The following is a 15,355-nucleotide window of genomic DNA, read 5'->3' as shown; positions in this document are numbered from 1 at the left end:
TGTGAAATCTGATATCTTAGCATGTAGCTAACTGTTTAATAGCGTTTATTCCTCCACCTCAACCAAAATTGCCGAGCTGAAAACCGAAAATGTTATTCTACATCGCCGACTTCATCGTGGTGACATTATATTGAGTGGAATGCTGGCCGGGTTAGATGGCCTTATGCCGAATGTTGTCTCGTTATGCCTGTCTTTTGGTATTACTATTAATTCTCAAGATGTCTATCAAGTTTGCTGCATGAATAATATGAAACTTATTTTGGTTAAATTTAATAATGTTTCTATCCGGGTCCGTATCATGAAAGAGTATTTTAAGACAAGGTCGCTAAAACTTTGTGATATAATGGGTGGTGAAGTTGGTAGTAGAGTATATTTAAATGACCATTATTCCCCTGCTGCTTCAGAGCTAAATGCTTTATGTCGTAAATTGAAGAAACAAAATATAATTTCCAAATATAAGATTCTTAATGTGGATCGAGTCAGAGCTAAAATTATTTTTTCTTAAATTTGTTTTAACGACATTATTTTCTTGAATATTTCTACTTTTTTTAATTTTTGGCATAGTTTTGTTGTCGTTAAAGCTTATTTTCTTTTACCCTTACTCATAAACTTCATTTTGTTTTGTATAAGGTTTAAAAACAAAATTTCCATATGAAGTTTGATTTATAAACCGTTTATAAAATTGAATTTTGTTTATGAATAAGGCATTTTGGAAGTTTAATATTTGTTATACTTAAAATAATTTCTGTTTACATACTATTATTAATACCTATTTATCATCAAATTTTTAAATTTATCAGACGTTACGGGCCTAGTTTTGCATGGAGTTATTTAATTGGCCTTTGATCTTTTATATTATTATTTTTAATAGTGCTTTTTAATTTACATTAAATGTCTACTTAAATAACTTCCATGCGGGATTTGTTCGGGAGTTATAGGTAGATTTGAGAATTGATTATGAATAGAGTCTTTATAGTTTTATATGATCTCATTTTATTGCTTTTGATAGCTATGAATATTATGTGAATTTTTAAATATAATTTTTAGATTTATTTTTATTAAATTGTATATGCATTGTATTATATATTTTTACTTTTGGTTTCCCAGCTATCTTGTGAATGTATTTGACTATGTTTATAAGTAATAACATTGGTCCCGTTGTGAGTAGTAGCTCGTCCATTAAAGCGTTGTTGCAAAAGTTTGTGGGTCTGTTAAGAATTGCACATATTAATTGCCAGAGCATTAGACCATCTTTTAACTTGTCTAAATTTGATGAGTTCAAGAGCATTGTTAACAATAAATTTGATTTAATTGCAATCTCAGAGACGTGGTTGAAGCCGTATGTTTCGAACCGATCTCTTAGTATACCTGATTATTCCTTGGTTAGGAATGATAGAATTCACGCTCGCGGAGGTGGCGTTGCTATTTATGTATATAATTTACTGAGATATAAGATTGTTTTTAAGGTTTCTGAGCCTAATATTTGTGAATCGGTGTTTATTGAATTTATTAACTGTGGTATTAGAACGCTATTTGGTGTTATCTATTTACCTCATGGTGTACTAGCTCTTTTGAGGAATCTCATTTAGATCTATTTCTTAAATATGCTAGTATTATGATTGTAGGTGACTTCAATTATAACCTTTTTAATGTTACGAAGGCTAGTTTGATTAGATCAATGTGTTTAAGGTGTAATCTGTCGGTTTTTCATAACTCTAGACCAACATATTTTGACATTGCCCATCGTTCTACTTCGATGTTGGACTTCTGGCTAGTGAGCGATAGGTCTATGATAAGTTTTTCGGATCAGTTCCAATGTCCTTCTATATCCCAACATGCTTTAATTTATGTTGTGTTTGATATTAATATTAGTTCTTCATCTCTGTTTTTTGAGTATAGGAATTACAATAACATTGACTGGGATGGTATACTGGCGTCTTTATTTGAATTTGACACTCTTTCGTTTTTGATTCCAACGATGTAGATTTTCAATGGCTTCTTTTGAGTTCACTTATTAAAACTTTGTTTGATTTTGTTCCGATTGTTCGAAAGCGTATTCCTAGTGGAGCTGACAATTGGATGAAGTCTCGTAACGTAATTTTGGCGACTTCTCTTCGTCAATCTAGGTCTGATAGTGATTGGAAAGTATATTGCCGGTCTCGTAATAAAGCTAAAAATGTTATTCGTAGGGAAAGAAAAAAATACTTTGTGAGATTGTTCTCTGGTTTAGATTCGTGTGTACTATGGAAGATTTTGAAGAAGAGTGGTTATTCTAGTAACAATGAGTTCCCATGTGAATTTGATGTTAATGATATTAATAACCATTTTGTTAATGTTACTCATACTGATATTGATTTTAATGTTGACTTTGACAATATTAGTGGTTCGTTTTCATTTAGGTGTGTGACGGAAGATGATATTTTGTTTGCTGTCTGTAAGGTAAAATCTAAGTCTGTGGGTACTGATAATATACCGATTACGTTGATCAAAACTATTTTCCTTATATATCTCATTTACTAGTTTTTCACATAAATACCATTTTGAACACTTCAGTTTTTCCTGCAGGCTGGAAGACTGGACGTGTTGTTCCTATCTGACATTGTTAGGAATTTAGATGATATAAGACCTATTTCCATTTTGCCAGCCATATCAAAGGTCGTGAAACATATTATCAAATATCAGATTCTAGCTTTTGTCCATTTGAATCTTTCTCCCTCCTAGTATGCCTTCCGGCATGGTCACAATATCACTTCATTGCTGCTGAGCCTTACTGAAGCTGTACGCGATAACGTAAATAAGAATTACTTATCTTCATTAATTTCACTGGACTTGGCGAAAGCATTTAATTCGGTTAATTTTGTGGGTTTGATTAGGAAGTTAATTGACCATTTTAACTTTTCGAGGTCGGCGTGTTTATTAATATATTCATATTTAACAGGTAGATATCAATTCGTTGATATTGGTGGTGTATTTTCGAATACTCTGCCTTTGTTTTCTGGTTTTCCCCAAGGATCGGTACTGGGACCTCTTCTTTTTATTATGTACGTTAATGACCTTCCTAATTACATTGCAAATAACCTATGTAGACCTTTTGTTTTTGCCGATATGTTTCTGTTGTTTTGCTCTCATAAGGACAACATTGATTTCTTAAAATCTAATATCAATCACAGTCTGGTGCGTTTCTTGCAGTGGCCTTCTGCTAATGCATTATTGGTTAATTTCTAAAACTAAGGCAATGCTTTTTGGTAACCCCGAACATATTTTGAATATTTTTATTGAGGTTGAGAGAATTACCTTTGCGGATAAGCTTAAATGTTTAGGTATATATATTGATAGTCAGCTTAACTTTGAGTCTCATATAAATCATTTATGTGGTCGAGTTTACGGTGCTTTACGCAAAATTTATTCTAATAACATGTATTTGCCTTGTCATATTAGATAGAAATTAGCTTATGCTATTTTGATGCCTCATATATTTTATGGTCATGAAGTTGTCTTATATATTAGCTAAACTTAATCGTATTGTTATGTAATAGTCCGTTATGTTTATAATGTTCGGAGATGGGTCCATATTTCTGAATATGTCAAAACCTTTTTGGGTTCTTATTTTAGAGATTTTGTTGATATTCGTAAATTATTATAGCATTCTTAATAGGGTATTCCTTACTATATTTGCTCTGAATTTTGCTTTTCTCATTCTACTAGGAATACCCAGATTATTAGACCTAGGATAAGAAGTATTTTATTTGAACGTTCTTTTGTTGTTAAGGTGGCTAGAATTTGGAAATTTCTGCCCCTGGATCTTCGTATTTTTTCTCACTTCAATAATGCCTTTCGTTTGAAACTTCTAGCGTACTATTCTGATAATGCTTTTCCATTTTACACTTGTGGCTACTACTTTGGGATTTTTTTATTATTTTTATTAGTAATCCGTAATGATACATTTGGTTGGGGAGCCTATTTGTTTAAGTATATACATTAGAGTGCTCAAAAAAACTAAGTTTCAAATTTTGACCCCCCTAAAATTGTTCTACGGGTTACAACGTGTGTGAAGTTAAATTCGAATTTAACTAGCAGAGACACAAACCACATTTTTTAACATTGCTCTTTTTGCAGCTAACAGAGCTCTGTTAAGCAATTAAAAGAAAGTACATGAAAAATTAAAAATAAATACTTTAAAATTTTCAGAAAATGAAATACGAAAATTTCAGAATTTAAAAAAATATGAAAAATAAAAAAAAATAAAAAATATAAAAAATATAAAAATATAAATATAAAAGATTAAAAAATCTCTAAAAAATCAATATTTCAATAAAAAAATGTTAAAAATTCTCTAAAGGATTGGTGTCCAATTTGGACAAATATGGAAATGCACACGTATACCACTATATAGGAGTAGTAGCCTAAAGGGTCCCTAACAGGATTCCGGTAGTCATATGTCTGAAATAGTTTTGGAAGTTTTATAAAAAATTTTTGAAAAAATCAATATTTCAATAAGAAAAATGCTAAAAATTCTCTAAAGGATTGGTGTCCAATTTGGACAAATATGGAAATGCACACGTATACCACTATATAGAAGTAGTAGCCTAAAGGGTCCCTAACAGGATTCCGGTAGTCATATTTCTTGAATAGTTTTGGAAGTTTTTTAAAAAATTTTTGAAAAAATCAATATTTCAATAAGAAAAATGTTAAAAATTCTCTAAAGGATTGGTGTCCAATTTGGACACATATGGAAATGCACACGAATACCACTATATAGGAGTAGTAGCCTAAAGGGTCCCTAAAAGGATTCCGGAAGTCATATTTCTGGAATAGTTTTGAGTTCCAAATTGGAAACCAATCCTTTAGAGAATTTTTATCATTACTGCTTTAATTATATTGAAATTTTAAAAAATTTTTTTAAAAAACTTCCAAAATTATTCCAGAAATATGACTCCCGGAATCCTTTTAAGGACCCTTTAGGCTACTACTCCTATATAGTGGTATACATGTGCATTTCCATATTTGTCCAAATTGGACACCAATCCTTTAGAGAATTTTTAACATTTTTCTTATTGAAATATTGATTTTTTAAAGAATTTTTAATCTTTTTTATTAAAATACTGATTTTTTTCAAAAAATATTTTATTTTATTTTTTCATATTTTTATGTTCTGAAATTTTCTGAAAATTTTTTAAGTATTTATTTTTAATTTTTCATGTACTTTCTGTTAAATGCTTAACAGTGCTCTGTTAGCTGCAAAAAGAGCAATGTTAAAAAATGTGGTTTGTGTCTCTGCTTGTTAAATTCGAATTTAACTTCACACACATTTATAAAAATAAGTCGTGCAAAAATTTAGGTCAATAGGACTACTACTGGTGCCGCAACGGCTCTGAAGTTTGAAGATGCAGTTACAAAGGGAAAATATGCATTTTTTTTAGTTTTCACAAAAGTTTTGTCATTAAATAATTTGTTTTGCATCCTATTTTCAAAGAATCGTAATGTACCCAGAATTAGCGTTACAAAAAGATAAAAAACGCAAAAATTGGTTGAAAAATGTAAAAGTTATTAAAAATTCAACAGGCCATTATCGTGTCTCAGAGCACTTGAATTCGAAATGTGATAAGAAAATAAACATATTTTTGAAAATATTCTAATAAAACAATTGTATTACTTTAAATACATCTGTAGTTACTTGAATATAAGTTGTTGTCCTTGTAGAATAACGTAAACCTGTTCTCAGCTATGGTCGAAAAATTTTGATATTTTTAACGGTCGTTTCAAAATTCAAATTATAGTTTTTTTGATACTTTGTTAAACAAATTTCAATATTTTTGGGAGAACTCATAAGGATTTATGGACAACAGATTAGGGAATAAAACAGTAAAAAATTTGGTCAATACCTAATTTCGATTAAAAACCCATTTTTATGTAATATTTTGCAAAATTAGCCTTTTTAATATATTGTTGTGTATTTTAAATGGAACCTTTTGTAAATTTATTATTCCACATATTTCTAAATAAAAATCAAGAGTTTCGTGCAATTTCGACGCCATTAACCCATAAATTTTAAAGGTCAAAAGTCAAATTTTGTAATATTTGCAATTTTTGATGGAAACTAGTCGAAATTGTTTCTATTTTTAGGTAGATTATTACAAAACTTAAGAAATTTATTTATTAACAACCGATATTTACAACAATAGTAAAAAGAAATAAATTAACCCTAAAACAGCCTTGGGGTCAAAATTACCCCGATGTTTTAAAAACATGCCATTAAAAAAATTCATTTGAAAAACTTAGTATTTCCTCATAAACGCAACCTGAAAATCGTCCTTCCAACTAGACCGAAAGTCTATATATTGGTAGATTAGATTAGATAGATTTTCTCTGGGGTTGATATATGGTGGATAGGCAGGCGACTTTAATACAGGTATTATTTTCGAGTCTAGCCACTCGATTGCAACTCGCAAAATTGGCTTTTAGGTCCATTGTCGTTTTTAAATCTCCAAACTACGGTCCTAGTTTCTACTTTATGTATTTTTAATGAATCTCTATCTTATACCATACATAGTATTTTGTTATAATAATTGGGTACAGTATATTTTCCTATTGTCAGCTTTACAAATGTCCTTAAAATAAATGTTCTAACTAAATTTGGACACGTCCATAAAAAGGATATTTTTTCATATTATTTCGACCGTTTATGTTATCTTTGGCAATAAGTAGACGAATAGAACGATTCTTTCTAAAACTAAGAAGTTTTCCCGCAGGCCGACTACAACCAAGATCAGTCTAATTTTCCATGTGGTTACCAATAGGAGTACTTATTTCGAACTTTTTATTAATAACTATCCTAGAGGAGTTTTTTTTTTTGAATTTTTCGACTTCTATTATCATAAAATTATCCTGTATTAGAGCAGTTTTATGAGGTCTTTAACCCATATGATGAGTTTTCACTGAATCCTTCTTATCAATTTAAATATTAATCACAGATCAACAAATATTAGGTAAAATATTAAAAGAATTATTAAAATCGTTTCTTATTTTGCTTTTTAAATCGGAAATCTAGCCATTGAAATTAATGACATAAAAAAAATAATTTTGCAAAAAAGTAAAAAAAAAAAATTACAAAATTATCAAAATGAAGAATACCTTGAAATAACAGTAAACAACGATGCTTTTTACAATTACAATTGCAAATTTGTTTAGTAAGAATTTTCTTCTAAAAGTTTAAAAGTTTCCAATGTTTTGTCGGTAGCATAAAAATAAATAATGATTATTTGGTTTTTCTGCATTTAATTAATTATGTTTTTTTTTAATTTATGTAAATACATGTATATTAATAATATATATTGGGTTTGTGCTGATGTTTATAACGCACAATAATATTGGTCCTATACCTACCATAAGTAAACCTAGCTATGTCTGTCCGTCCGTTCATGTAAACCTTGTAATCAAACTACAGCCCGCAATTTTGAAGATACTTGAATGAAATTTGGTACATGATCTTATATTGCCCCAGTAATGAACCCTATTGAAAATGGTTAAGATCGGTCCATTAAACCTTGCAGTCAAACTACAGGAGTTAATTCAAAGAAATTTGGCGCATGATCTTTTATGGTACTGTAGACAAAGCCTATTGAAAGTAGTTAACATCAGCCCATTATTTTACCTAGGCCCTATAGAACTGAACCCGGCAAATGGGGCTTTTAAGTTCATAATTTTGTTAAATATACTCGTATCTCGACAAAAACCTACCAAGTTCTATACTAGTCTTGATGACCCTGATGAACTTTATAATTATAGGGCCTCATTTGACCCTAACCCCTCTAAAAAGCCCCCATAAAATTTTACTTGAATATCCACGGTTTTATTAAACAGTAAATGGCTGTAGTATATCTGAGGCAAGGTACAATTCATCTTAAATGCTTTATTATGAAAACTAAATCACATTTTATTCGTATACAGGTGCAGGGTATTATATGGTCTGCCTCGCCCGACTATAAATTCTTATTTGTTTAATGTTATATTTGAATAAATTTAAAGGAAATTCTTATATTTTTCAAAAACTGTTGTAATATTTTTTCTGAACTTTACCATCTTTTATAATATACATTAGAGTTTTTCAAGAAATTGTAATTTCTACACATTAAGAGTATTTGGAAACCATTAAAAAGGAACAACTACGCCATCTAACGGTAAATCATACGCAAGGCATAATCTTTAGTTTATCATTCTTGATTAGAATATAATATACAATGAAACATAACTTTTATGCATATTTTATAGAGAATCGGAAAAAATTTACAAAAACCAATAAAGCGGGTATAAGATAAAAATAAAGTGTACAATAATAAATTAATAAAAGTATTATGAGATCAATTCATTAATATGACTATGATGAAAGTATTGACATCTGTTATTGAAGCTTAGCGACAACTTTGCCAGTTTGTCTAGTATGAGATCGAATCCCGAAATATAAAGTAAAATAACGCAAGAAAAATAGATTTTATTATTAGTTTTTTCTAGTCTACATTGAGCTCTGAATTTCTGTGTATGAAAGGATACATAATTCTGGTCATTTTATTAATATTATCCACGAGGAATGGTATATGGTGATTAAAGTTCAATTTAGTATCAAGTATTTAACATTCTCGACCCAGGTAAAGTATTTATCACTCTCGACACAGGTAATATCGCGGTTCATAAAATGTAGAGAATTTTGTGGAACAAAACAAGATTTTCGTTTTCTTGTGAAATACATGGCTTTTGTTTTTACAGGATTGACCATAACATTCCACTTATTAAAGTACGCATTGAGACCAAATAAGGCATTTTGAAGATTTGACATTATATTAGTTGCATGTTCATCAGAACTAAGAATGGACGTATCATCTACAAATATTGATGTTGTACAGATCGAAAAGATTGGAATATCAGCTGTAAAAACGTTGTATAATATTGGAGATAGACAAGATCCTTGTGGACAACCAGCTGTTATATTTATTACATGTTATTTAGTTTTTCTTATATAGACATAGAACGTTCTTTCACTGAGAAAACTTTGGACTAAATTAATGAGTTCCTTAGTAAAACTTAATCTATTTAAAATATTGTGATTCTTGCAGAAATTGACCGCCAAAATATCAACTTTTTCTTATTGTGTGTAGGAAATTATATTATTATCTTTTAGTGTTGGAACAATATGATGTTTCTTCTTAATTACTTTACACATTTTCCAAAATGGTGTAGCAGCCTTTTCCAAAGTGGTTAACATATATTTCCATGATTCGTTTCGCTGTTTATTCATCTAAATTTTAATCATCTTGTTAAGCCTTGACGTTTGCCTATGGTCATTCCTGTCTCTGTAACGTTTCCAGTTTCTTTTCTGAATATTCATAAATTGAATCATAAACTTTATATGATCAGGAATGGGTTTGTTTTCGGGAGTTGTTCTACGCTTTGGAGTACTATCATTCATTGTAGTTATGATTGTGTGTAAATACTTCGATCATAACATCGATATGGTTATTTGTGAGTTCGCTTGTATTGATATTTACTATTGGAATATTTCTATTAATAGAAGTTTTAAAGCGGGACCAATTTGCTTTATTAATTTCGTATGTCATATTGTTAATTGTTTCGTAACTTAAATTTATATGACTAACAATTTGTAGATAATCAGAGCTGAAATCATTGATAACTTTTACTGCATTTATGTTTTCCGAAATGGGGAAAAACTATTTGAAATTGGCCCATTTGAAGCATGTTATAAAAAGTATTGCCCCAACAATTGTTACGTTGGCAACTTCAGTATTTAAAATTTATTAATATTGTTATTATTATTGTTATTATTATTAAATAAAATTAAATTAAATTTACACAATTTCTTTTAAATATATTACAATTTTGTTCATTCTTTTTCTCCGTTGGTAGCAGATTAAATAGTTGTAGTCCTTTGCAGAATAGGTCCCTCTATATTTTATTGATCGTATTGGTCAATCTAAAATCGTTCACATTTCGTAGATTTCGTAGAGACCTGGGGTGATATCCATATTGCAGTTTAACTGCAATGGCCTCCAGAGTAAATTACCCGAGATAACCAGATTTATGCAGCTAAACAACATCGTGGTGGCTGCGGTCCAGGAGACAAAACTGACGAGTAATTCCAGTCTGCACAGTTGTAACGGTTACAACGTTCTCCGAAAAGACCGCACCAGGATCTCTTAGATTGGACTTCGTATACAGCAGCTTTGAACGACATTCATAGAGACGCCATCAAAACCGCGGTTTCAGGTTACCGTATGAATGTCGTTCTTGGAGGTCGCCCACCGCCCATAGCAGAAATAGAGAAGAACCTGCCGCGGAAAACAAGAGTTGCTCTGGCACAACTGAGATCGGGATGGAGCAACAGGCTCAACGCCCACTGGTCCCGCATAGACCGTGCCGTCCCCAATATATGCCCATCTTGTGGACAGGGTCCCCATGATACCCACCACATATTCAACTGTCCAGCCCACCCTACTTCACTTAGCCCAATGGATTTATGGACTAACCCCATTGAAGTAGTCCAATTTCTTGGCTTGGACCTAAATACAGAACCCCCGGATTAAAATTGTATAGTTTAAGCTGTTACAACAACAACATTTAATCATTGTATTGTGATTCTCCTAAAGAAATCAATCTTTTTGCTTATGTATTCTACATGGTCTTTAAAATTCATATTTTAATCAATTATAAAACCTGAGTATTTTATATACTCTACTTTTTCAATTATTGTATTATTAATTTCGAAGTTTAAGTTATTATCTATGTTTATTTCTAGTATTTTTATTTTATTTTCATTTAGTTTAAGTATTTAATTTGGGCCGATTATTTATGGTCATCATATCTTGCATTAAATTATTTACACATTCCTCATCCGATGGGTGTGAAGTTAAATTTGAAAATTTATTATCCGAGATAAAAACCATCAACATTAACAGAATTATGTTTAAATGCTAACAGAGCACTGTAAGGGTGTTTAGGATAAGGTGGGAGCATTCAAAATGGAATTTTGGATGCATTCAAACACCAAATGGACCACAACCGACGACAGCGGTAGCCAACCTCCCACACTGTCCAAAAATTAAAGTCACATATTAAATTTCTTGAAAATTACCCAATTATTTAATCTTAAAAATCTAAAAAAGTTTACGGATGCAAATTTTAAATCCAGGAGACCTGGAGAAGACGGGCGGATGGAACTCCATGGAAATTTTTAACATTCAACCTATCTATGATATTTGATGGAGATTTCATATCGAATTTTCAAAATTTTGAAAATTTTAATTCTTGGGAAGAAAATCTGAAATCCAGGAGACCTGGAGAAGATGTGCGAATGGATCTTCATGGAAATTTTTAATAACCAATCAATCTATGATATTTGGTGGATAAAATTTTTCAAAGATTTTATCCACCAAAATCTTTCAAAGTTTTCACTCAAAAACATAAACAATGAACAGCTGTTTTTTGCAAATAATACTTTTGTAAAATGAAAAATTTTTTAAAATTTTAAATAAAAATTTTAAAACGGTAATAAATAAAACAAAACAAATCAAAAAATTGCAATTTACTAAAAATATTAAGTTTTTGTTCTTCCGAAATCATTGTTTTATTGTTTTTGTTAATTGTATTTTTTCTCACTTATAACTTATGCTTAATTGGCCAATAATACTCAGTTAAACTAAGATAATAAGTAAATTTACTGTTTACTGAAAAACACAAAACATATATTAAACTACACTGAAAATAATCCATGCCTAATATACACGAAAAATGTTGTACATTGTACGAAATGCTTCGTGGTTTCGCACCACAAAATTCTTTCGTAATATATACGAAATTGTACGAAATATTTTAGTAAAATGCAAAATAATTTTATATAATTTTAGAAAAAATAAATTGTTCATTTTACGATTTTTTAAAACAAATATTTTAGTTCTTTTAAAACAATTATTGTAAATTTAGGAAAAGATTGCGAATTAAAAAACAATATTTTTTTTATGTTTTTTAAAAAAACATAAAAATTAGCTGCCTAATTTCCTGTAAATTAAAAATTACGTTTAATTTAACTCCCTTAAAATTACGAAAATAACAAAAAAGAACGTAACAATATAATTTTTTTGTAAAATCAAAAATAATTTTTGTATATTACTAAATAATCTTGTTACGAAAAAAATTCGTTACTTTCGTTAAATATTACATGCCTTAAAGAAACTATTTTTGTAAAAGATAACAAAGTTTCTTAATTTATACGAAAAAAGATATTACGACAGGTTTTCGTACTTTCGTAAAATTAGAAAAGGGGTTGATTAAAAAATATTTCGTATTATACACGAAATTTTCTTATATATTACGAAAAAAGTAGTTACGAAATTTTTTTCGTAAAGTTAAGCATGGATTATTTTCAGTGTAGGTTTTAACAAAGAATGTAGATTATCTTTATTTAAAAAACTTGCCCAAGGTATGTCTTTACTAATACAGAAAGCTTTCCCATAAGTATTTTGTGAAAATTTTGGAAAACAAATTAATTCAAAGTACTGAAAATAATAAAATAATTATTTAAATACACTCAAACATCGTTTTATGCGATTAATTCGTTTTGCAGAAAAACGCATAATCCGAATTCGCAAAAAACGATACACTAGCTCCACACAAAATATAGTATTTGGGTTTTTAATAAAAAAGCGAACTATTTCAAATTATTCCCTCAAAAGTCAAACAAAATCGCATAAAAAATCAACAAAAAATCTTTACTGAAACTATTATAAAAATATGAAAAATAAAGGTTACAAATAATAACACAATACAAATTCCATATAATGAAGTATAAAAAAAAAATAATATTTCTTCGTGTACAAAGGATTTGAACAATACTTTATATATCTAAACCGGAATTGGTAAAAAATCAGTAGTAGTACTTTGTTGAGAAATTTTTTTCGATGTATGTGGACCAACACTAATTCAAATTCACATAAAATAAATACGCAAAAATGAGGTTTGAGTGTACAGTGCTTTCTAGATACATCACTCATGTGAGCAACCGTCTTGAGCTATATATCGGATATATGGTTTTTAATGGCCGCCAGGGAAACACTACAAAAGTGGTCTGTATCAAGTATAACCATCGTAATTCCAGTTTTTGCCAAGCTATCAGCAATATTATTTCCAGTTATATATCGTGCCCTCTTACCCAAATAAGAGAATTATCATTTCGCTATTTTATTAACAGGTTGACTGCCAGTATAGATTCTGATATACCCTTATCCGATAGTATCAATACCTATTTCTTGTTTTTTTTTATACCGTTTTTATGCCCCGAGTAGCTCATAATTATGTTTAATATACTCGTATATCGACAAAAAGCGGCAAAACTTAGTTTTATACTAGCCTTGAAGACCCAGTTGAATTTCGGGCCTCTATTAAATTCTCTTATTTAATATTTTATAAGGTATAAATTTAGCGGAAAACACTTAAACTTCGAGATTTTAAAATCCCGAAAATCCCCGGGATTTCTATTTCAAAAACCCCGGTACCAAATTTTAAATCCCGAAAATCCCGAGATTTTTGGGAATCGGGAATTTCCGTTTGTCATCTGTATGTACTTTTTTGAAATTTTACCATATTTTTAAATTTCTAAATCGCGATATTTTTACATTGGAATGAACTTCCATCCGAAAAGTCAATGATATGTGGAATATATTATATATATAATATGTGTGGTAAGTTCCATTAAAATCGGAGATGGTAAATCCGACTGTTGTCCGCTTCCACATGGAATCTCCCGTATATCAGCGTCTTTGTGTCATTTGCACATACTAGTATGTAAAATGTAATCAATTTTTAATTTTAACAATTTTGTATGGAATGTTTGCTTTAATATTCTTGGATAAATATATTCCTTGTCAACTATTGGAACTTATGGTGGGTTTTTCTAATAAATGTAATGTACATATTTGTTTAAATCTAAATTAAATAATTTCTTTAGATATTCTCAACTACTGTAAACACTAAGAGCGGGTTTTGTAAGTTGGCAATCAAATGTCAATTAAAAATCACATTAGTTAATCTAAAAATAAATTTAATCTGATGTTTATTCCTTTTGATGTTTTTGTGTACAAGATTATAATTCGCAGTGTTGCCATACAAAACAAGAGAAGGTTTGTTATGAAATGTATTTTGAAAATAAAAAAAAAACTTTAATTTAAAACAAAAAAATATATTGTGAAATCCCCATAATTTATACTAATTAATAAATTAAACATTTTAATGTTAATTTTTAGAAAGATTGTATTAATTTTTTTGCATTAGTTGTTTACACTTTTGAGTACTCAAAAATAAATTTGGATGTTTAATTTTAATTTAATCATTAATCCTTCACCTTATGATTGGCCTTAAATTTAATAAAACAATATTTTATTTTAAATTTTCTATTACAGCAATACTAAGACGGCATATAGTAGTCCGTGGCAGTGGACCACAGTGACAGCAACAGGAGAATGACACACAAGGGCTCCAAAAGAGCCCGATATAAATTCAAAGGAGTCTATGGAGTTTCGGTACAATAACGCCAATCCTGCAGCTAAACCGAATAAAGCGATAAATACCCCTTGTTACGCCAATAACACAACAAATGCTATAAGTAATAGCAACAACTGTGGAAACCTAGTATCCAAATATAATAGTGGGCGACAAGATCATCGAACGAATCAGCAAAATTCTACGCCATATAATCTCCCTGAAAGTGCTGCTCAACCTAAAATATCAACGCCGATGAGGCGAGATTCACAATCATCCTACGGTTATAAAGATTATGTTGACACAAGATCTCATCTCGAATATGCTAGTGTTTGGCAACAAAAACAACCTCACCAGCAGCAGCATCAACAACAGTATAATCAACAGCTCCCATGGACGTCAATTGGCGGCAATCGCAGCTACCCCGATAATGTCTCTCAAGTAACATGTTCTAATCGCACACAAACTTTTCCAAATTCTCGTCCATTTTATATGCAATTTAATCCATACATTACCCAAAGAGCCCTTATTGCGTCTCACAATCAACAGCAACATTCTGTAGAAATGAACGACCCCCAAGCAACAAACCTACGATTTGGCGATTATGATTATACTTTGCGTTAAATAAAATGTATAAAAAGCTATTTACAGAATATACGCTTTTATAACGTAATGTATGACATACATATTTTGTACAAAAAAGAAATAACAAAAAACAGTGAAGTTTGTATTTGGACTGATCCGTTAAAAATCTACTTATTTCGATTGTACAGTATGTACATGAATAATTTTTGTTATTTGAGGAGTATACATTCTC

At 30.0% G+C, this 15,355-nt stretch overlaps 1 protein-coding gene across 2 annotated transcripts in view; it reads left to right on the top strand.

Moving 5' to 3' along the window:
• Positions 1-14,912, top strand: part of LOC111683885 — a 24,514-nt gene extending 9,602 nt beyond the window's left edge. For both annotated transcript variants that reach the window (XM_023446013.2, XM_023446012.2), the window contains one exon: positions 14,460-14,912. In XM_023446013.2, the coding sequence (XP_023301781.2) occupies positions 14,460-14,523 (64 nt within the window). In that variant the 3' untranslated portion in view covers positions 14,524-14,912. The remainder of the gene's footprint in view (positions 1-14,459) is intronic.
• Positions 14,913-15,355: the final 443 nt, after the last annotated feature.

The sequence above is a fragment of the Lucilia cuprina genome, chromosome 5 (genome assembly GCF_022045245.1).
Source record: "Lucilia cuprina isolate Lc7/37 chromosome 5, ASM2204524v1, whole genome shotgun sequence".
NCBI classification, from domain to species: Eukaryota; Metazoa; Arthropoda; class Insecta; order Diptera; family Calliphoridae; genus Lucilia; species Lucilia cuprina.
This window is presented reverse-complemented; position numbering and strand designations above follow the sequence as displayed.